Genomic DNA, 24,974 nt, shown 5'->3' with positions numbered 1-24,974 from the left:
CTCTCAGTCTGTTCATCTTTATAATTGGGAGAGTGATACCTTCTTCAATCTTTATAATTGGGAGATTGTTGCCTACTTCATAGGGTTGTTAGGATTAAATATAAGAGAAATCATATTTCAAATGCCTGTTATACCTTATTCGAAATACAATTACATACAAACCTACTTATATTATTCAGTACTCATGAAAACATGCAGAGAATGACCTGGGAGAAGGGAGAATAGCCTGAGAAGTTAAATCAATAAACTTTTCCTCCAAGCTTAACCTACTGCCACAGGAATAGATTGACACGTTGATGTATGCTTATTTAAATGGATTTAGCTACTCTTGCATTGTCATGGGGAACAAACCCCACTAAATCACCCTACTACTAGCCTTCCTTCTAAGATTTAGTAATCATCATGCCTGTCTGGCACATGCATTAATTTTCCTGGGCAAATAAGGGGCTCTATGCAAGTCTAGAATAAAACATTTCAGAGGTGCCACATTCCTACGTCTCTTGCAAATATCATTGAAAGGAGGGTGGAGAAGATTGTTTCTTTAAATATTCTAGTGCAGCACAAGAAAAGGAAAAAAAAAGAGGCTCTGAGGATTGGAAGTAAGCTGACATAGACTATTGCTTAAGGAAGTATTCTGGTGAACCTTAATTAACCCAATTAAGATATGAGGAATGAGGGTGTTTGTACCATAAAGGCATTCATGATGGCTTCAAGTATATAAGATATGCTCTACAAGGGCAGGGAAAACCTCTTTTTTTCACCACTACACGGCCCAATGCTTGGTACAAAGTAGATTCAGTAAATATTTGTTGCATGAATTAAAAAAATTAGCATGGAAAAGCAGTAAGAGGACTTGGATTCTGGTCCCAGCTCATCCTAGTGGCCTTGTGTAACAAACATAAATCTTTCCAGGCTTCAATTTCTTTATTAGAAAACTGAACAGGACCTTGTTTGCCCAACCTAATTCATGGTTATGAGCTGCAAGTCACCTAATGTATATAGAGTTTTTAAAAATTAGAAGCATATTGAATTAAAATGATTACAAGAATACACATAACAAGAAAGCTCACCTTGAAAAATTATCTCTTGTGTTTCTCTCTGTGCTCAAAACTATCCCTGCGTGGTAGGTAGCAGGTATTGAAGTTTTGGGATAATCTGGTTCCCAGACAACACTTCCCCTTTCACAAAGAAATGGGGACCTAATTACTGATCATCACGTGCTGGGCGTGGCGGTGGGCTCAAGCTTCAGCTTCCTGTTGTACAAACTAGAGGAGCCAGGAAATTATCTCTAAGCCTATTTATACTAAAAACAAAAAACAAAAAAAAAACTATCATTGATTTTATTCTTTTGGTCCTTAACTGAGTCATGAGACCCTATGGAAGAGATAAGTCCTTTTTCATTCTTTCAGGTCAAGAGTACCAAAATTAAATATGTTGACTTAAAAGTCTATCTTAATTGGAACATTTTGGGGAAATTAATGTATGGCTTTTAACAGGATTTGTATATGTTTCTATCAAAGTTAAGAGTACCTGCTCTATATATGTATATGTATAATTGATTCACTTTGCTGTACACCTGAAACTAACACAACATTGTAAATCAACTATACTCCAACAACAACAAAAAAAAGAACTGTCTACCACCATCAACTCCTAAAGGAAAAAAAAATCAATAGTAACCTCAAAAGCTACAGTATATCTATTTGCTCAGTGGAAAAAAAAAACATTAAGAGTAAATTCAGCTTCTTCTGGGAAAAACTGCTGCTGCAATTCATTCTTGTGGCTGATGTGACTCTGGGCATAAATTCTCATGCCACAGATGATACTGAAACATCTGAGTAAATCGCGTTTGCTCAGCACGCACCTCTGAGATTACCAGTAAGCTGCCTTTGCGGGTGGTTGCTGTGTCTCTGCCCATTTCTACTTCATGACAGAGTTGTAGGTCTGTTACTGACTTCTTACCACGAATTACATTTGATGAGTTTAACAGTAGTCTTGGTGTTTATTATCAGCAAAACTGCTTGCATAGCAAAGAGCATATTTTCCATTAGCGGCTTTACTGAAATGCCAAATTTTAGTCAGATTCTCAGGCATTTTATTTGACTCATCTAGTGATGATGCTGCAAACTGGTGGTCCAAGGGATGCATTCAGTTTTTGTTATTGCTTTTTTTTTGCCTACATGGTGTTTCAGAAAAAGACTGAATTAGTGGCCATAGTTAGGTAGCACTGTAACTGTTAGAAAGGGTTATATAAATATTGTTTCACAGAAAGGCTGGGGTAGTTAATCCTTACTATTGCTTGACAACAGGGCAAAACCCATTTTTCAGGGAGCCCTGTTCTGTATCTTACAGGCCTTTAGTGGGGTTTTCACTGAGGAACAGTAAAGAGTGCTAAATAATATTCCTAAAGAAACAGTTTTCAAAATTTAGTGTGCATAGGAGAGGAGCTTATTTAAAATATATTTCCTAGATTTCTCCTTGGAGATGATAACAAAGTCTCCAGTGGGCACAAGAATATGCAGTTCTATGAAGCCTCCAGTTCTTGGCCCAAGGATCATGTGTTGAAAAAGCAGTCCCAAAGGATGCCAAGATATCTGTGCCCTGTAGACTCATGACTGCTCTTAAAAACCTTTCACTAAGACCATCAAGATGTGTGGAAATAAAAACTAATGTGGGAAAACTCAGAGGCAACCCAATACAGTGATGAAGAGCTTGAGTTCTGGAGTCCGATAGAATTTGGTCCAAAGCTTGGCTCCACCATTTAAAAGCTAGGTGATTTAGTCAAGCTGTGTTTCTTTTAAGTGTAAATTATCTCATCTGGCAAATGGTTGGTAGACTGTTTGCAAAAAGGGCCACAATGATTTCTCTTTCTGTATCCAATCCCCTTTGCAACCTGACTTTGTGGTTCCTCCTGCCAAGAAGTAGAGTCCTCATCCCTTGAACCTGGGACAGCCTTGTGACCTGCTGTAGCCAAGAGATGGAGATGGAAGTGATGCTGTGCCAGTTCTGAGCTGAGGCTTGGTCTCTTGGGACCCATACCATGTGAACAAGCCTGGACTACTGCTGAAGATGAGAGATCACAGAAAGCAGAGGCCTTCCAAAGTCAGCCAGCCCCCCACATCTGCCCACCATCTGCTAAACTGGTAGTGACAGCAGATGTACAAGTGAACCCAGATGAGACCAGGAACATCATCCAGCTGAGCTACAAAATTGTGGGCTAAATAAACAGTGGCTGTTTTTAGTCACTACATTTGGGGATAGTTTGTTACTCAGCAAAAGCTAACTGATACAAGTTAATATAATTATAATACTCCTTTATATAATTGTTATAAGAATACCAAATAATAAATGCTTATGTATATATTAGCTAGTTTTACCTTTTGAAAAGTATTGACAGATAGAAAAACTAGTGTTAGGATAAATAAGATCAAATGGGATCAGGCACTAAGTGGGTCCGGTGGTAATAGATTCACCACATCCTCTCACCTCCTTCATCAGTGTTTCTTTTTTTCAGCTTTAAAGACAAGTGCATTAGTTGAGTAGACCTCAGTATGTATTGGGCAAGTAAATATTCCAATATACTCTTAATCTTAAAAGTTGGCTCAGATGAGACAGTGGAAAGAATTAGGGAAGTACTATAGACTGAAAAGTTACAGAAACTTTATAGAGAGAAAGGTCTAACTGTTTGAAAATAATTATTTGCAAAGCCTTTGGACAGTTCAAATAGATGAAAAGCACTTTAATTATAACCAGTATGAATGAGTTATACTGCTCTAGGCACTTCTCTGAATTTCATTTTATTCATGTCTAAAATGTGGATAGTACCATTTGGGTTTCAGGGATATTGTGAGAATTTAAGAATGTATATACAATGTGTAACACAAAAGTGACATTAAATAAATGTCAGCCTTATTAGTAGTGGTAGTTCTTTATAAAAAGATTGTGGAATTCAGAGTTCATAAATTATACTGCCAAAGCAGGTTGAATAGAAAAGTGGGCCCCCTGTGTATTTAATGTGGGAGAAGGAATTCATCATAAGCTTATAATCATACATTTGTGACTTTAACTTCTGAAGTACGTGAGGATATGGAAAACAAGCCATGAAATGCATTTGCCTGCTAAGAAATGCTTTCAAAAAGCATTCTGAAAAGCAACAGGCAAGCACTGTATATTTTACTGTGCAATTTGGCTCTGTTACTTGACTGAAGGCATTCTGAAGGCTTCCTCCAAAAAATGTACACTAAAGCTGTTACGAAAGTCCACACAAATTTAGATGGTAGGATTTAGGGAGATTTAAAATCTCCTTTTAAGTTTTGGTTATATTAGAATGTGGGGCTCCAAGAAGCTTGAAGTTGTTTCTGCAAATGAAGGCAACTTGGATTCTATTCTGCCATATAGGATTTATTTGTTACTAAATACTAATATTTCCTCACCAATAAGTGTGAAGAAAATGGAAGGAATAAAGTTCAGTGCCATCAGAGGGGAAGAGCTATCAAAGCTACCTCTAAATTCTCTCATGCAAAAATAATTTTTCACTTGCTATTGACTGAATATTTGTATCCCTCCCCACTCTGAATTCATATGTGGAAGCCCTAATCCCCAGTGTGTTTGGAGGGGGTGCCTTTGGGAAGTGGTAAGGTCATGAGGGTGGAGCTTTCATGAATGGGATTAGTGCCCTTATAAGAAGATACAGGAAAGAGATGAAAGCTCTCCACACCATGTAAGGAGCAGTAAGAAGGAGGCTGTCTGTAAACCAGGAAGGGGCCCCTCATCAGACACTGAATCTGGTGCACCCTGACCTTGGACTTCCAGCCTCCAGTACTGTAAGAAAGAAACTGTTGTTTAAGCCACCTGGTCTATGGTAATCTGTCATAGCAGCCCAAACTGACTAAGACACCATCTTTGCCACTTTTCCGATTAAGCAGATAGGCCTGTTAATAGAACTGAGACAGTCTGAACTCGAAGGTTTAGATAGGAAACCAGCAGACAATTCTGCTCAGTGTTATATAGGTTAAGTTCTAAAGAACCAAGGAGCAACCTTCCTCAGCAGCTGTCCAGGTAACCAGTATATTGACACTGTCCAAACTAGATGGAGATTTACATACTGTCCCACGTGCTGCCACTGCCTTTGACGCAATGCGGGAACTTGTTTACTTACTGAAGCATCCAATACCCTTCACAGAATAATGCAATAAGAGTATGGGTTCCAGACTCAAGACAATTTGGGTGCAAATATTGGCTCTGCTACCCTCTAATGCTGGGGCATTAGTTACATGGCTTCACCTCCCTGATCTTAACTTCCACATGTGCACAATGGGGACTTAGAATTTATCTTATAGGGTAGAGAGTATAAGATGAGGTAATAAATATAAAGTGCTGAGCACAGCATCTGGAAAATACTTCACATACAAAAATCCTAGATGGTATATTATTCTTATTATTATCAGACATGGTATATTTCCTGGTCATGCCTCAAGGAAATATTAAATGAGACTCAGGCAAAATGTTTAAATTTCCAATCAGTCCAAAGGCCATTGAGATGCCTGCCTCAATAACAGAGATCCAACTTAAACAGAAGGAAAATCTGGTGGATGACGCCTTGCCATATGGTTACCAACTCCATTCCTAATAACCAAAGTCATTGAAAGTACATTCGCATTTCCTTTTCTCTCCCTTTTCTGTTCCCTTTCCATATTCCAGCTTGCTGCCAATGACCAATAAAATGGAAATCCCTACTTGAGCTCTGTCTCCACACTTATAAACATCTGTGGCGGGTTTCCCACGTGGGCAATGAAAGGAATTCCACTGAATAGAATTGAAATTTGAGCAGTCTTTGAAGTGACCGCTATATCAGCAAATCCATGAAGCCAATAATACAGGGACTGTTACTAGGCCAAGATTAGGCCAAATTTCTCAAAGGAGCACAAACCATTAAAGAGATGACAGAGTTCCAGGCTGCACTCTTTGCATCTTCGTATTTGAAGTGACTCAGAGGTTCATCACTCAAGTCCAGCTCTGCAGGCTGTGCCTTGGTTTGAGGCTGGGGTCAGGGTATAAAGAAGTGGGATGGCAACATGAGCTTAAAAGAATTCAGAAGTCCTTTCAAGTTAAGAAATTAAAATTTCTCTTGCTCTCCTTACCCGTAATGGAAGAGGACATATTTACCCTTCCAGCAGCAGCAGCTGTTGTGATACATCTTAGGAAGGAAAAAGATATCACGTTTGTCTCTTTTCCCGGTGAGGGAAGACTTGAAAGCAGGATGGCGTCTGGGTGCTGTGAAGTTTTTCAACCTACGTGAGAATTCCTGCTATTCTCTTAAATTTGTAGCTAACTTAGAATTTCTCATGTTCACTGTCCAAAGACCTCTTCTTATGGGTAAGTAGGAACAACAACTATATTCCATAAGTAGGCCAGCAAGCAGAGTTTACATAATGGGGGGGAAGGTGAGACAAACTCTTTCTCTAGGTGGCTTGGGTGAGAAGTTTGGAGCTGGCCAGCATCTCCCCTGACACACCGTGTATGGCAAACTATTTGCCAGTGACTAAGGGAATTTCGGTACCCAGAGACTAAGACTATGCGCTGGTTTTCAATAGTCAGGTGACAGCCCACTCGTTTAGATAAAGTCAAATTATGAAACAATTGTGAAATGGGTGAAGCTTTGTTATGCTTTTGAAATAAATGTTAGAAACACAGATCACAAATCAGTGACAACCAATCCCAAATGGATTCTATTTTTAAATTTCATTTCTAAGCAGTTAAAATGAAGGTCCTTCTGCCCAGTTGGCTGGTATCAGTTTCTAAGTAGTGTTTTTGGCTGTGAGGTTTCATCAGAGAGATGAAAGGAAAAAACACACAAACAAGCAAACAAAACTACACACACATATTGCTTGCCCACACAAAACACTGTACCTTTGCATGTTTCTTCTTTAAAGAATTGAGCTCCTTCTGTTGTTTCTTTAAATGCTTCAAGTAAGCCTGTTGGGGGGGGGGGGAAAGAAAGACAGGATCCCAAATAAGTTTGTGTAGTACTACCACAATGATTACAGTTGGTGAGAAACAAAAATAAGTCAGTTTCACCAACAGGCAGAACACAAGAGTGCTGGCAAAATGACGGAGTAATTTTACCTTCATCTGCTTTAAATCTTCTATCCTCACTTGAGGGATCAGTTCAATACCTGAAACAAAAAGTCACTGTGTATATTAAAAATGAGAGAGAATAAGTGATCATATCAAATTCACAGTTTTGAAATCGCATCTAAAGATGCTGACGCAGCTTTCCATGTAATGTTATGGAAATAAACATCTTAGTTTCCTATTACAGAGCAATTAATTAGACACTTACCTGAAACGTTTATTGTTTTAGGTCAGGTTCCCTACTATCAGAGCCTGAAAAGGGGATTTGTGTACACACGATTTATCAAGGGAAGGCTCTCAGGAGAAACCCCTTAGAGGGTGGGAGAGAAGCAGGATAGGGCAGAGGAAGAAGCTTGAGTGTCTTTCTAGCTGAAATCCAGCCTAGGTCTGATCCTACAGAAAATTCTTTAGCATAAACGGCCCTCTGGTGTTGTTCTAGTTTGAGGTAAGGAAACTGGGCTTTTGTAACCCCATATCACTCAGCTAAGGGTGTCAGAGATTTTACAGAATCTTCCTTTTCGAGGCAAGAGAACTCGCATGGTCTGAGGGCAACTCTAGGGAGAAAAGTGCAGCTGTGATTTGCAGTCAGCCAGTATTCCCAGACACCGAGGGTTGCAACACCAACCCCATAGAGGAGATCAGACCAGGCACAGCAGCATCTATTACAGTTACCTTTATCTTTGTATTTGAAGGCTCATCCTATCAGTCCACTAACTACCAACTCTATTCCCAGCTTAACCATCATCAAAGAACAAAACATTTTTTCAGCTGCTTTCTTTAACTGAATTTAATTTTAGCATTTAAGTGATATACTACTGAGTCCAAAAATGCCTTTAACAGACAGAAAATAATGAAAATAATGAAATCAAACCATCATAGAACAGGACGCTGTCACGAGGACCTAGATTAATATACTAAGTCATCCTGTTACTGGAGTGATGCTAAGCCAGGTGTTGTCATGGCAACCACATTTGTAGGCGAATCCCAAAACATGTTCTGTTTGACTGCAGATTTTCATCTTAGGCAAACAAGATGAATGTGCACTCTGTACTATAATTGATTTCCGTTAGAATCCCAAAGGCTAGGTATGAAATATTCAAGAAAGATAGGTGTCAAGTTCTAGGTTCTTGTTTTTCAGCTGTACTCATTTTAAGAAGATGTGCACATCCAGTGTGAGCGTGGTAAGGACAGAAAAAAAGGAGAGTCATGGCGGAGAGAAATCAGTCTTCTGATCTATAACATTGTGTGATAGGGGTGTCAAGGGATCATGGGGCTACTCTCTAATCTCTTAGGTCTGACATCACAAGCTAATTCCCTGCTTTACTGCAGGGCAGAGGAGTCTATCCTGGCATCACTAAGAGCTCCCTATCTTTGTGTCTCTTTTCTCTCTTCTATAAAATGAACACACAGAATTGGGGGGCATGCAAGGTCCTCTGGAAATCTAACAAATACTAAGAGTTTGACCTAGTCTGATGAGACTCTTTTTTGGTGTTTGTTCAATGAAATCTTGATTAACAGGACCCTGTGAAAACATAAACCTTTGGTCTTTTTTGGAGAAAGACACATTATAAAAGTGTTAGTTCCTGTGAATGATTTAGTTAGTTAGGAAAAAAACACACTCTACAGAACAGGAACTGGTACATGCTTGGTTTCATCTATATGTCCAAAGCAGCTTGTCTAATAGGACTTCCAACAGGAGTGGATATGTTCCATCTGTGAGCTGTCCAGTGGATGGCCATGAGTTACACGTGGCTCTTGAGCACCTGAAATGTGGCCAGTGCACCTGAGGAACTCAAGTTTTGATTTTTAAGCCCAAATAGCCACATGTGGCCAGTGGTTTCTATATTGGATAGTGTAGGTCTCCAGGCTTCTGGTGTGAAAGTAGGGGTGAATTTCTACAATTTGGGCCCCAAAGATTTTGACTAGTTGAAGGTTCAGTATATATATTTTTTGTTTTTATCAACACAGCTCATTAAAAATGACTTGTTTTCTCTCAAACCGTAATTTGGAAATCAACTAGTTGAGTTTCCTTAATTCTTTATCCTTAAAATTAAAGAGAAACTCAAGCAGCATTGGTGCAGTTATTGCTATTTGGCTGTGTGTCTAAGAGAAATCATGTAGAACTTCAGGACTCCTCACCTTCACAGATAGTCACAGCAAATTCTGTCGGGCTCCACCCTGACAGCTTCCTTTTCACCCTGAAACTTCTCTTCTTGGCTCAGACAGGACACCTCTCTTCCTTCTTTATGCAGCAGGATCATTTCCTTTCTCTTGATTCAGCTCTTCCTCAGAGGCTGTTTCACTATATACCTCTCTCTTGCATTTTCCTTCTCTTTCTCTTCACTGGTTCCTACCAACATGCTACTGTTCTCCACAACAACCATTTTATATCTTAAATCATCAATTTTTCTAACCTGGTTTCCATTCTCATCACCCAGGCATCCCTGATCCAACAGTAATTATGCAGTCTTAACTTCTCTGGACTGTCTACAATGCCTTCCAAAACTCATTCTTCTTATAACATAGATCTCTCTCTCTTTTTCTTTGTTTACATTCCTGCTATCTTTCTAAGCATTCTCACATTCGCTCTATCTCTCTCTTTCTCTCCCTTCTCCCTCCTCTTTACCTACCACAGCTCTGCTGTTGCATGTTTCCACCCAGATGTACCACTGACAGCTTGAACCTGATGATGTCCAGGACCAGAATCATCTTACTCAAAGCTTTTCTTCCTCTTGAGTTCTCTACTTCACTCAACGGCACCATCTCTCTCTGTGACTTGACCTTGAAGTCGCTGAGTTACCTCCTAAGTCCCATATCCAAGCCACCAATTGATTTCCATCCTTCTTTTCCCTCTGAGTACTTCCAGCCTAATTCAGGCCCTCCTGGCCATTAGTATGGCTCATTCGTTCATCAGCCATTTACTTCTTAAGAGAAGAGACTATAGATCTTTACTAGGCATCGTTCAAGGGACACACTGAATGACAGAGGGGTGGTCTTGTCAGCAATAACTGCTTTCTCTGGTTGTTATCATGTCATATAAATATAATGTGAATAAATATATAATATAAATATAAGGTGATAAGCGTTATAGTAGAGGCACAAATACTCTAATTCTTCACTTGCCCTTAGCATCCATTCCTTCCTTTTAAAGAATATTTCTGCCAAGACTGTACTAGTCTTTTTAAAAAAATCCTCTGATGTCATTGCCCATTCTCAGGTGGTCCCAGATCCTTCCAGACCAGGACTGGCCCTGCCCCCTTTCCTACCCCTGGCTGCTTCCTATGTGGCCTCCTCCCGGGCTCCTCCACCTTCTCTTCCTGTTCACATCAGACCTTCGTTTCAAGGCCCAGCTCAGTTAGGACGTCATCCTTGGCTCCTCTGAGCGCCAGCTGGAAGGGGCCCTCTCCCTCTTGTTTCTGAGAGGTCAGCACTCACAAACACTGCCTGGTCGAGGGGTGGAAGCCTGTCCCATCTTACCCCTCGGGTCATGTAAGGTCTCTGGAGGTGCAAAGGCATTTCTCATAGAACCGAGTACTGCCACTTAGAGGAGGCTCCCAAGTCTCCTGAACAAAAGGCTAAAATGAAAGTGTGTAGACCCTCTTCCTCAGGGTGTCTGCGGAGGGGACGAGGGAAAGGGAGAGCTTTCTTCCAATGGCTCCTTCCTGTGTAATCTCATTTGGAACCAGGAGTGAAACAGTTCAAAACACAAACATGGTCCCTTCTAGAACTAGGATCACTTCTGTCCTCTGAAAGCTAGTCACACTGCTTTTGCAGGCCACTTAACTCACTATAATTACTAATGTCTTTATGTGCTGGTGGGCATGGCACAAGAACTTTAACTAAACAAAAACTCTTCCATTTTCCACTCCCTATCTCTGTCTGGGTGGCTGATGTTAAGAACGACCAGTGCTGGACGGAACGCCCAAATCCTGTATCATTACCTTGTTCCACATTCTTTCCAGGGAGAAACAGACAAGTTGCAAAGTACAACTGGGGCTACTTTTGTGCCGTCTCATTCTCTAATTTGTTTCACAAAGCTCAGTGCACACTTAGTTTCCTGCTAATTTACAATGCTGCTTTGGTTAAGGAAAGCCTGTCATTTCTTACCTTAAACTGCAGCACTGTGTGTATTTAAGTAAACAGACAACTTGATCTTCTTATACCAAAGATGCTGAATTCACATATAAATGGGAGATATATATATACTGAATAGAAAACCATTAGGAAAAGCAGAAATTCTTCTTAAAGTAAGAAGAGCGAATTTAGTAAATGATTCAGGTCAAGGAGAATATTTACAATATTTAATTATCATATGGGATGGGGACCATCCAATCAGAATGGAGGCCTGGACAATAAGAATGGAAGTTCCCTTTAAATAATCAGTACAATTGCTCCCCCTACACACCAGCACACGGGACACATAATTCTTTGCAATGCCACCTCTAATGATCTTTCGTTTCATTCATAGGTAACCACACAGAACTGGCCTTCAGATGCCCATCAATAATTTTACAAATAAATAATAATAATTTTACAAGTCACGGATGCTAAATATTTACAGATGGGGGGAAACTCAATAAAGGAATGCAGGAATGTCAGAACAATCAGGATTCTGTTGGTTCATAAGCTCACTGCCCATGCCTATGGTAGTATCCGGAGGAGAGAGGGGATGAGTTCAGTAAGTTCACTCTGTGAATGCTTTTTCCATAAAGGACACCAAATGTAAACATTTCTAGATCTATGAATATTGTACGCAGTATGACTACAGTGCAGGGGATCTAGCAGATGAAACACTGACTTCCTGCTAACCACTCAGGGAAATTAAGCTGTTTGTTCAACCCACAAGAAAACCTGCTGCTCTTGAGATTTATGGAACCATGAAAATTGGCAAAATTAACAATTCTAAATACCTGCATCAAAGATTCTAAAATTGCCAGAAGAGACAAGGAGCCCAGACAACTCTCCTTTACCTTTCTTGGCCTCCAGGCCAGCTCCCAGGGCGGCCGTGGTGGTGGGCCTGAGCTCTGAGCTGCTCTGAGGGGTCACACTTGCTTTCGCTGTGTTGGCTTTCCCTTTCTTGTCATTCTTTGATGTGTCACTGGGCACGTCGGCGATGTCACTCTGGAACAGAAATATTTATACTGACCCAAATGAATGCCACCTCAAGTTCAAATGTCTTGCACATTCTTCCTTTTACTGAATCCAGTCTGTACCATCAACTTTTCCCCTTCTGCATCCTAGCCTCTATTCCTTAAATAGATCTTTGCTTGGCAGGAGTAAACACATGGTTTCCTCAGGCTTGAGACAAATGATGAAGCCTAGGAAAGCAGATGTAGCTCCTTTACAAGCAGGGTATAACTTCTTTTTTTCCACCTACTGGAGAGATTTCCATTTCCATTCTAAACTGAGGAGTAAGGCGAGTTTTAAAAACAAAGAAGCAAACACCACAACTGTGCACTGAAATTGAAGGTTGGATGCAAGACTAGTAAAAAATAAACAATAGTAAACGCCAATTTCATTAATACACTGAATAAGGTTAGCTGGTATTTCAGTGTCTCACAAAAGCATCCTATATTCTAAATGTTCCTAAAAACATCATGAATGTTTTCCATTTCATTTCTAATGGGGCCAGGATCCCCGGATGTGAGTGAAGCCACAGTAAGGAAGTGGGTCACATTTTATTAAATATGCTACGTCCTCATAGACCTTTGAAACTCTTTTGTTGAATTGATAAGTTCAGATTCAAAAACCACTTTTGAACTTGTTCTATTAATTTATTACTTTGTCTTGCTCTTGTAATCACTGTTAGACAACCAAACTTCCCCAACTCGGCTGTCTTTAATTGACCATTGCTACTTACGGTTTCAATGCCCATAGCTCTCATTTGGTCTGCTCTCTTTTCCGTAATGGAAAGAAATTTCTTTGGATCTGATAAAGCATCCACAATATCTGGGGGGAAAAGATATCACTGAGCTGTGAATTCTCTGTTTTACTGAAAACATCTATGAAAATTCAGCTAACAAACTGTTTATAATCTCTGACCCCTGTGATGCCTTCTGTTAAGTACCTTCTCCTAGGACATAAGACAAGGTTAGAAAAGCACAACTAGTTGCTGAAAACAAGAAATAAGTAAAGGCAAGAATAAAAGGCCAGATGATTTTCTCTTAGTTTCCCTTTATTTTTTTTCCCAAATGAAAAGGAAGGGGAGGAAGGTCAAGCTAATTGAATTGCCTTGGGGTCTCTCTACTTGTGTGACTTTGAACAAGTTGATCAATATTTCCAGCCTCAGTTTCTTCATAGGAAAATTAGAACTAATACCACCCACCCTGCAGAGGCACTATGAGCATTCAATGAAAAAGTACCTGGAGCACAGTAGATGCCACCAGCAGTAGCCTTATTTTTAGATACAGAAGGAAAATATATATTTAAAGCCAATTTTGGTACCATGTAGATAAAGTGAGTGCAAGTTATAGCTGAGAAAACAATGGAGAAATATTTCAAGATTTCATCTTTTAGGGAATTTCCTGGCAGTCCAGTGGTTAGGACTTGGTGCTTTCACTGCGGTGGCCCAGGTTCAATCCCTGGTCGGGGAACTAAGATCCCATGAGCCTCCCAGTGTGGCCAAAAAAAAAAAAAAAATCGTCTTTTACATAACATCAGTTGAAGAGTTCCAAGTACTTTCAAACGGAATTTCATACAATTTTGTATAATTTATCAATACTATAGAAGGAATCATTATTCTCATACCCTTAAAGCAGTACATAATTTACAGCTCAGAAAAGTTGTATGTTTATAAATTTACCCCTAGCAGAATCACCTTCCTAATTACATTGATATGATTTTTAAATTTTTTCTTAACTTTTTTCTTTTATAATAGAAAATAATACATGCACATGATAAACATTCAAATGTATAAAATGAAAAAGTAAACATCTCCTCTCCTGCCCATCCCAGACAAAATTCAACACCCATTTATGATAAAAGCTCTCCAGAAAGTGGGCATAGAGGGAACCTACCTCAACATAAAAAAGGTCATATACGACAAACCCACAGCAAACATCATACTCAATGGTGAAAAACTGAAAGCATTTCCTCTAAGATCAGGAACAAGACAAGGATGTCCACTCTCACCACTATTATTCAACATAGTTTTGGAAGTCCTAGCCATGGCAATCAGAGAAGAAAAAGAAATAAAAGGAATACAAATTGGAAAAGAAGTAAACCTGTCATTGTTTGCAAATGACATGATACTATACATAAAGAATCCTAAAGATGTCACCAGAAAACTACTAGAGCTAATCAATGAATTTGGTAAAGTTGCAGGATACAAAATTAATGCACAGAAATCTCTTGCATTCTTATACACTAATGATGAAAAATCTGAAAGAGAAATTAAGGAAACACTCCCATTTACTACTGCAATAAAAAGAATAAAATACCTAGGAATAAACCTACCTAGGGAGACAAAAGACCTGTATGCAGAAAACTATAAAACACTGATGAAAGAAATTTAAGATGATACAAATAGATGGAGAGTTATACCATGTTCTTGGATTGGAAGAATCAACATTGTGAAAATGACTATACTACCCAAAGCAATCTACAGATTCAATGCAATCCCTATCAAACTACCAATGGCATTTTTTACAGACTAGAACAAAAAATCTTAAAATTTGTATGGAGATACAAAAGACTCTGAATAGCCAAAGAAGTCTTGAGGGAAAAAAATGGAGCTGGAGGAATCAGACTCCCTGACTTCAGACTATACTACAAAGCTACAGTAATCAAGACAATATGGTACTGGCACAAAAACAGAAATATAGATAATTGGAAAAGGATAGAAAGCCCAGAGATAAATCCATGCACCTATTGTCAACTAATCTATGACAAAGGAAGCAAGGATATTAAATGGAGAAAAGACAGTCTCTTCAATAAGTGGTACTGGGAAAACTGGACAGCTACATGTAAAAGAATGAAATTAGAACATTCCCTAACACCATACTCAAAAATAAACTCAAAATGCATTAGATACCTAAATGTAAGACCCGACACTATAAAACTCTTAGAGGAAAACATAGGAAGAACACTCTTTGACATAAATCACAGCAAGGTCTTTTTTGATCCACCTCCTAGAGTACTGGAAATAAAAACAAAAATAAACAAATGGGACCTAATGAAACTTAAAAGCTTTTGCACAGCAAAGGAAACCATAAACAAGACAAAAAGATAACCCTCAGAATGGGAGAAAATATTTGCAAATGAATCAATGGACAAAGGATTAATCTCCAAAATATATAAACAGCTCATGCAGCTCAATATTAAAAAAAATAAACAACCCAATCCAAAAATGGGCAGAAGACCTAAATAGACATTTCTCCGAAGAAGACATACAGATGGCCAAGAAGCACATGAAAAGCTGCTCAACATCACTAATTATTAGAGAAATGCAAATCAAAACTACAATGAGGTAGCACCTCACACCAGTTAGAATGGGCATCATGAGAAAATCTACAAACAACAAATGCTGGAGAGGGTGTGGAGGAAAGGGAAGACTCTTTCACTGTTGGTGGGAGTGTAAATTGATACAGCCACTATGGAGAACAGTATGGAGGTTCCTTAAAAAACCAAAAATAGAATTACCTTATGACCCAGCAATCCCACTACTGGGCATATTCCCAGAGAAAACCATAATTCAAAAAGACACATGTACCCCAATGTTCATTGCAGCACCATTTACAATTGCCAGGTCATGGAAGCAACCTAAATGGCCATCGACAGATGACTGGATAAAGAAGATGTGGTACATATATACAATGGAATACTACTCAGCCATAAAAAGGAACGAAATTGGGTCATTTGTAGAGACGTGGATGAATCTAGAGACTGTCATACAGAGAGAAGTAAGTCAGAAAGAGAAAAAGAAATAACATATATTAACGCATATATGTGGAACCTAGAAAAATGGTACAGATGAACCAGTTTGCAGGGCAGAAACTGAGACACAGGTGTAGAGAACAAACATATGGACACCAAGGGGAGAAAGCGGCAGGGGTTGGGGATGGTGGTGTGATGAACTGGGAGATTGGGATTGACATATATACACTTATATGTATAAAATGGATAACTAATAAGAACCTGCTGTATAAAAAGTAAATAAAATTAAATTTTAAAAAAAGTAACATGATCATCTCAATAGATGCAGAAAAAACTTTTTACAAAATTCAACATCCATTTATGATTATAAACCTTTAACAAACTGGGTATAGAGGGAACATACCTCAACATAATAAAGTCCTTATATGACAAGCCCATAGCCGGCATCATACTCAATAGTGAAAAGCTGAAAACATTTCCTCTCAGATCAGGAACAAGACAAGGATGCCCACTCTTGCCACTTTTATTCAAAACAATATGGGAAGTCCTAGCCACAGCAATCAGACAGGAAAAAGAAATAAAAGGAATCAAAATTGCAAAGGAAGAAGTAAAATTGTCACTGTTTACAGATGACACGATACTATACATAGAAAATTCTAAAGATGCCACCAAAAAACACCAGAACTCATTAATGAATTCAGTAACGTTGCAGGATACAAAGATAATATACATAAATCTGTTGCTTTTCTGTACACTAACAACAAACTATCAGAAAGAGAAAGCAGGAAAACAATCTATTTACAATCACATCAAAAAGAATAAAATACTTAGAAATAAACCTAAATAAGGAGGTAAAAGACCTATACTTGGAAAAGTAAAGACACTGATGAAAGAAATTGAAGATGACACAAACAGATGGAAAGATATACTGTGTTCCTGATTGGAAGAATTAATATTGGTAAAATTGACCATACTACCCAAGGCAATCTACAGATTCAATGTAATTCTTATCAAATACCAATAACATTCTTCACAGAATTAAAACAAATAATTCTAAAATTCATATGGAGACACAAAAGACCCTGAATAGTCAAAACAATCTTGAAGAATAAAGCTGGAGGTATCACACTCCCTGATTTCAAACTATACTAAAAGCGACAGTAATCAAAATAGTATGGTACTGGCACCAAAACAGATACATAGATCAATGGAACAGAATAGAGAGCCTAGAAACGAGCCCACACTTATATGGGCAATTAATCTATGACAAAAGAGGCAAGAATATACAATGGGGAAAAGACAGACTCTTCAATAAATTGTATTGGGAAAACTGGACAGCTACATGCAGAAGAATGAAACTAGATTACTTTCTCACATTATGCACAAAAATAAATTCAAAATGGATTAAAGACTTAAATGTAAGACCTGAAACCAAAAAACTTCTAGAAGAAAACATAGGCAGTAAGCTCTTTGACATCAGTCTTAGTAATATTTTTTTGGATATGACTCCTCACATAAGGGAAACAAAAGCAAAAATGAACAAATGGGAGTACATCAAACTAAAGACTTTTGCACAGTGAAGGAAACCATCAACAAAACAAAAATACTATCTACTGAGTGGGAGAAGATATTTGCAAATGATAAATCTGACAAGGGATTAATATCCAAAATATACAAAGAACTCATACAACTCAACATCAAAAAAACAAACAACCTGATTTTAAAAAAAGGGCAAAGGATCTGAATAGACAGTTTTCCAAAGAAGACATACAAATGGCCAACAGACACATGAAAAGATGCTCAACATCACAACTCATCAGGGAAGTGCAAATCAAAGCCACAATGACACATCACTCACACCTGTCAGAGTGGCTACACAAAAGGCACAAACTTCTAGTTATAAGATAAATAAGTACCGGGGACATATGTACAACATGATAAACATAATTAACAGTGCTGTATGTTAAATATGAAAGTTGTTAAGAGAATAAACCCTAAGAGTTCTCATCACAAGGAAAAGGTTTTTTTTCCTATTTCTTTAACTTTGTATCTATATGAGATGATGGATGTTCACTAAACTTATTGTGATAATCATTTCATGATGTATATAAATCAAATCATTATGCTGTACACCTTAAACTTATATGGCACTGTATGTCAATTATATCTCAATACAACTGGAAGAAAAAATTATATAATATGCTTTTTAGATGTATTAGGTTATATATGTAGAGCTTTGAAAATTATCTTTAGTGAGTGGACAATGTTCCATTGAGTTTATGTATAAAACTACTCCCCACTGCTAGATATTTATATGGACTTTCAATTTTTCTATAAAAGATGACTTTGCAAGGAATATGTTAGTGCAAAAAATGATTTCTTCATCCTTTTTAAATCAGAAATTAGTAGTTCAGATATATAATATAACAACCTATATGCCTGATGGGCATTCCTAACAAACTTTTTTCCTAATAAGCTTTAAAATAGTTATTGAAGAATAATTAATGGAAAAAATGAGTATCGAGAAAATAAAGCAGAATCAAGAGGGCACATTGGGTTGAATACCGCCTCCAAAAATTCATGTCTGCCCAGAACCTCAGAATGTGACCTTATTCATAAACAGGGCCTTTGCACATGTAATTAGTTAAGGTCTGAGATGAAACCATTCTGGGTTAAGGCTGGCCCTAAATCCCATGACTAGTATGTTTATAAGAAGAGGACAGGACACACAGAGACGAAGAGAAGAAAGGCCAGGTGATGATGGAGGCAGATTGCAGTGAGACAGCTACAAGCCAAGGAACACTGAGGGCTTCGGGCAGCCACCAGGAGGGTCTGGGAGGACGAAAGGAAGGATTTTCCTAAGAGCCTCCAGAGGGAGCATGGTCCTGCTGACCGCTTGATTTCAAACTTCTAGCGTTCAGAACTGTGAGAGAATAAAAGTTTCTGTTGTTTGAAGTCTACCAGTCTTACTTATTTATATTTTTTAAAAATACCAACTATTTTGGGGTTTAGTGCCATTTCCAAAAGGCTGGTCTCCTGATGAAGAGTTTCCATGTATATTCCTGTTTTTCTCCTCCCTCCTTCCTGCCCGTGTTTTCTCACTTCCATATAGAGTTGAAAGCATCAATTTAGGTATCCCCAAGAACTGCAAAGAAAATGGCAGTTCCTTAGTACAGACTTCCAGATACTTATTGGCTTTTTAGGAGAACTCTGGGTTTTGTTTGTTTGCTTGTTTGTTTAACCACTGTTTTTCAAGGCACGTGGGTGCCTCAGTGGTGAGCATCAACCATGGCACCTGTGACACCCTCCCCTCCCTCCGTGTGCTCACTCCTGGCCCAGGTTCCCTTCCATTCCCCACTCTACTGTTTCTACCTCATCAACAGGTAAAGGCAGCAGAAAAATACACGTTCCCTGTTGGCTTTAAAGTGATGCTAGTAAAGATCAACAAATTCTATAACTATGATTTTGGATTAGCTCTTTTAGCTTCTACCAAATGATTGATCATTTCCCAAACTGCATTTCCAGGAATGCTAGAAGATACAGAAGGTTCAGAGGCCAGAAGATCTTGTGGTTGAATAAGATCGGGAAATCCTCACATCTCCCCTCTTCTCAGACATTCACAGAGCATCTCAAGGAACTATGAAATAAATACATGTATAAATTCACTTAGCCTAGCAACTCCCAATGTATTTCACCATAATCCATCCTGCCCCCTTCCCACTAGAGCTTTTCTTCTTGGTGTTCTAACTAATATTTTCTGTAGTTCAGAAGAGGTCATAAAAATGGGTATCACTGCTATGTGAATCGGTTTTTCAACAAATATTTGATAGAAAGAATGAGACATTTTAGCATCCACGAGGGACAGGACAAAATGGAAAACCTTTAAATTGTATTGGCAAATTCTGAGGTCATACCCTACAAATGGCATATTAATAAAGGTTGCCCCTCCTCTGGAACCATCTGATGTAAGAAATGGTCAGTTATCTTTGCAAAGAGGCTAGAAAGTAACCCTGTGAAGATACCGGGCAAGTGAACAAGAAACACCCCCACCCCATGCTGTATCTTTAATCATAAGGGGGGCAGAAAGGGGAATTGGGCGAATAAACAAAGAACCACTTCGTCTTTGCTGACATAAAATTAGCCTAGTTGTAGAAGAGATAATCTATAGCTGTGGAAGCAGTGATAAGCATTGCTCAAGGGACAAGGGACAAGAGGCTCATGAAATACAGCTTGGAGTGACACAAATATCACACTGGTGATCCATGAACTCTGGAAGCATAGCTTTGACTCTCTTATTTGTTCTCCTCACTACCACTCAGTAATGATAAAAGAAATACAAACGATAAAAACCATCAAAGCAACAGTGAGTGGGAAAAAAGTAATACTGACACTCACTTAATTGTCATCATCTTTGGAACCGTCTCCCATTACCAACAGCAGTGGCTAACAGTGGCAAAGTTGCTGTGATAGGTAAATGCCATTGTCAGTGGTACCTGCAACTACAGAAAAAGCAGCGAAGACAATACAGCACACTGAGTCTCACTGGATTTGACAAAGGAAAATGCACCTTAGCACCCAACCTAGTACTTCTACTGTGTGTGTGTGTGTGTGTGTGTGTGTGTGTGTGCGCGCGCGTGCGTAAGTGAACGAGAGGACTGTTTTACTCTATGTTCAGTAGAAAATTAATATTACAAAAAATTAAACTCAGGCTTGATTCATGCCTAGTCATTCTTCTTCTAAATGTTACCATTTTTTTTTTCACGTTCAAGTTTAGTTTCGAGAGCTGAGAGACTTCATCTCTGTTCTTAAGCCTAGAGATACTTTACATCTAGGCAGCTCAGGAACAGAAAGATCTATGAAGAGTTCAGAATCTTCCAGAATCATCTTTGTTTGCTTATCTCTTTGTATATCTTGGGAGTTGTTATAGTAACGAGAAGGAAAAGTGGAATTCCCTGCCTCTGTCTCCTGAGGGGGTGAGGAATGAAAACAGGGAACTCATAGGAGTGGAAGAGGGTCAGGGTGGAAAACACTGGTTCTGGACCTATCTCCTGTTCAGGAGGAAATGGGTCAGCTCAGAGTTCAAGGCGTCTAAAGAGTACCGCATGCAAGAAAGTAGAAGTATTTTGAGCAATTGCAGAAGTACCTAGTTGCCTCATCAGTAGAGATTCATCATCATATGGTGACCTCAGAGCACAGAAGCCCAATAAATAAGTGACCAGAAGCTCCTGCAAAAGCCCAAGCCCTCCCTAAAGAGCTGCCTTAACTTGGAAAAGCCATTTAAGAACATTTTTCTTATTGCTATAAAATGACACCACCCACCTGACATTACTGAGATTTAAAATACATTTAAAAATCATGTAGAATACAGAGTTGCTGGTGCTTAAAGACAATCATAGTAACATTAGAATTCTGAAGCTTCTTAGCAAGCCCAGGATTAAGAGGTTTTTCTTAGGATGATGAATTACTTATGACAAAATAACTTACTGCAGTCAATTAAAGGGTAAAGTTAGGGAGAAGAAAATAGAACCAATTGAGTTTTCTTTAACTTATTAGAAATAAATAAAATGAAAAAAAATTAATGGAGGGCTGTTATGGTCAGGTACTATTCCAAGAGCTCATTTGATCTTCACTTATGAGGAGGGTACTACTGTTATCACTGAGTTGCAATGAGGACACTAAAACAAAATGTTATGCTAAGTCATCCAAGGTTAGACAGCCAAGGGGCTCCGTCAGTGTTCTTATGTACCTGTTATGTGGCCTCAGTGAAATAGCATTCTTTCAGGCCAAGAAAAATAGACAGTCTTTGAATCTCCAACCTTTACATTCATAGAACTTTATCTAGACGTTAAAATGTATATGAGACCACTTTAGAAATTAATAGAAAGAGATCTTATGAGTAAATTAAAATTTGATTTAAACAATTACTTAAGAAAAAGAGGAGCAACCCAATTTAAAACAAAACAAAACAAAACCAAAGGCACTAGAGTATTTTGCAGGCACAGGAATATGTGACAAAAAAAAAAAATACAAAATGAGTTAAATCTGACTCATAATTGTAAATGCGTGATTTGAAATGACGAGATACCACTTTGACTACCACAGTCCAGAAGTAATAAGTGGAGTCCTGCCATAATGGACAGTGAATTCTCTGTGATGTTCCTGGATGCTGTCCAATGCAATGGGGAAGCTCCACTAAACCTTCACCCCTACTCTCAGATAGTGGTTACACTATTAACGTTGGGTATGTATCCTTCTAGAATTTTTTATGCATTTTATGTACATGTATAAACAGAGTTACAGGGCTTTTTGTAAATAATAATGAGATTGTTTTGCAATTTATTTTTTCACTCAGCAATATATCACTGTCATATTCCTATGTTCAAATACTGAGAGCCAAGTTATTATTATTTTTTTAGTGCAAATCACACATTTATTATTAACTCTCTTAATGCACAGAAATTCAAAGTTTAATTTGTCATTGAGAATTTACCTGTTTTTGGTTTTTTTTTTACATCCTTATTGGAGTATAATTGCTTTACAATGGTGTGTTAGTTTCTGCTTTATAACAAAGTGAATCAGTTATACATATACATATGTTCCCATATCTCTTCCCGCTTGCGTCTCCCTCCCTCCCACCCTCCCTATCCCACCCCTCTAGGTGGTCACAAAGCACCGAGCTGATCTCCCTGTGCTATGCGGCTGCTTCCCACTAGCTATCTATTTTATGTTTGGTAGTGTATATATGTCCATGTTATTATTTTTAATGGCTATTAACGCAGTATTCTATAGAATGGCTGTAATGTATTTAACCAATCCCTAGCGATGGATTAGGTTGTTTCTAATCTTCTTTATACAAATAATGCTGCATGCCACTAGAGTATAATTTTAAAAATTGTTTGCCTTTAACAATCTGATTAAAGAAATAATTCCTAGGGTAAGTATTTGGTGGATTATAAAAGCTGGGACTTACTTAGCTTGGTCAGGCCTAAGAGGTCTTACTTCTATAACTGGATCTAAAATTATGGAGTGATTTTAGACAAACTGACCCACCTAAAAGATGAGAAGACATAATTTACCAAATTACTTAGTGCCCTGACAATGAGAATATTTTCCTGAAGGTGCCCAAACTGTTCAACAGGAACAGCACACTGTTCTTGCTGACTAACACTAGGTTTTGAGGACACATCCTCAAACAGGAACCAGATCTTTTCAGTTTTAACGCCAAACACACTGTATTTCAGCTTCTTCAGAATGAATCAGTAAGTCCAGCACTTTCCTTATCAAGGCCTTGGCCTGGGCTGCTTCCCTATCTGGAGAGAAATCCAGTCTACCTCTCTGCTGTGATGTATTATTCATCTTTCAAGGCCCAGACAGCTACTGAAACCTCCCTACTCTGATTAATCACTCCTTCGTTCAATGCTCCAAATACCATCTGGTTACTGCCCTTGGGGCATTTATAGAACAGGTTACACTTATCTACGTATACATATATGCCTGCTTACGAAAATGTATATGAGTACAAGGTTGGAAAATTCTTGAGGTTAAGTGTACATGACTTTTTCAACCTTATATCTCTTACTCAGGCTATTCATAGAGTAGGTACTAAATACTTGTTGAAAATATCTATTCTTTTGAGAAAAAAATATCTTAAATGAATACATGAATGGTATACCATTTTTACTTTTTAAACTAGTAAATGCTAACAAAAGTTATAGCTCATACACTGCTGATGGGTTATTTGTCAACCTGTATCTAAAGCTTTAAATATGTATACACACTTTGATGCAACAAATCCATTTCAAAGAATTCATCTTCAGGAAACAATCACGAATATTTCCAAAGCTTCACATTTAGGGTTCTTAGATGCAATATTGTTTATAAGAAAGAAAAATAGAAATGACTTCAATGTTTCAATAACATGATAAATTACAGCATATATAAAATGGAATCTCATCTAGCCAATAAGAATAATTCGTGACATGGAGAAAATACTCTCCATTATGTGAAAAAAAATTAAGTCTCTGAAATATTAATCCAACTGAGTATGTATAGTAAGATCCAATTTTATTAAAATAAAGAGAAGAAATGAGATTGGAAGTAAAGGGACCAATATAGTAACAGAGTTCCCTCTGCGCAGTGGATTTATGAATGACCCTTTAAAAATTTTTTATGTTGTCAGAATCTCTTTCTGATACATATTGTACCTACTTTGCCTTTTACAGAATAAAACCTGCTAAACACATTTGCAGAATGAATGAATAAATTCATATTATCTCTCTTTAGCCACATAAAAATCTGATGATGTATATCGACCACTTCCTTCTTTTTTCCCCAGAAAATACTGGAGTGAAGTGGTGTAGAATTTCATTTTGAACTCTTTCCTATAGAATCAACAAATATCAATGTTCTAGGCAACAGGGACTCTGTAGACTTCCTAATGTGCTGGCTCAGTACATAAATGTTCAGATCTGAATGTGGGTGGTTAGTTAAGCAGATGAAATACAAACGCATTTTGGAAATCAAGAGGCTATGAAGAAGATCAGAAATGTGGAAAAAGTTCCCATATTCTTATTTTGTTACTTTCAGGTAAGTCCCTTAAATAAACCCTCATCATGTCTGCCCTCGGTTTCTTCACATATAAAAGAAATGACTGATAATTCTGAATAAACAGTCTTTGAATGTCACATCTGAGGTTAAGATGTCAACTGCAGAATCCCATCAAGGATAATGTAGTACAGAAATTTCTGATGCTTCTGATAGAAATACTACAATGACACTGTTAGGAAAGAACACTTGCAAGATGATTTTTGGAGATTTGAATCAATACTTACATAAATATTGACACTAGTAATAAGCCACATGATAAACACAGACATTTCTTCAGCGTACACCTACATATATTCACATCCATTCTGAACAGTTTCACATTTCTGGATTCTATGTAATGTGCTTGGCACAAAGTAGGA

The 24,974-nt window shown here is 38.1% G+C and overlaps 1 protein-coding gene across 1 annotated transcript in view; it reads right to left on the bottom strand.

The window, feature by feature from the left end:
- PLCB4 (phospholipase C beta 4) overlaps nt 1–24,974 on the bottom strand; it is a 419,470-nt gene that overhangs the window by 21,045 nt on the left and 373,451 nt on the right. The window contains exons 28-31 of the mRNA XM_060031226.1: nt 12,995–13,083; nt 12,105–12,255; nt 7,126–7,175; nt 6,910–6,975 (exon numbers count right to left, since the gene is read on the bottom strand). Coding sequence (XP_059887209.1) covers nt 6,910–6,975; nt 7,126–7,175; nt 12,105–12,255; nt 12,995–13,083 — 356 coding nt within the window. The remainder of the gene's footprint in view (nt 1–6,909; nt 6,976–7,125; nt 7,176–12,104; nt 12,256–12,994; nt 13,084–24,974) is intronic.

This window comes from Delphinus delphis, chromosome 15 (assembly GCF_949987515.2).
Source record: "Delphinus delphis chromosome 15, mDelDel1.2, whole genome shotgun sequence".
In the NCBI taxonomy this organism is placed as follows: domain Eukaryota; kingdom Metazoa; phylum Chordata; class Mammalia; order Artiodactyla; family Delphinidae; genus Delphinus; species Delphinus delphis.
Note: the sequence above shows the minus strand (reverse complement) of the source record. Positions and strands in the feature narration are given on the sequence as shown.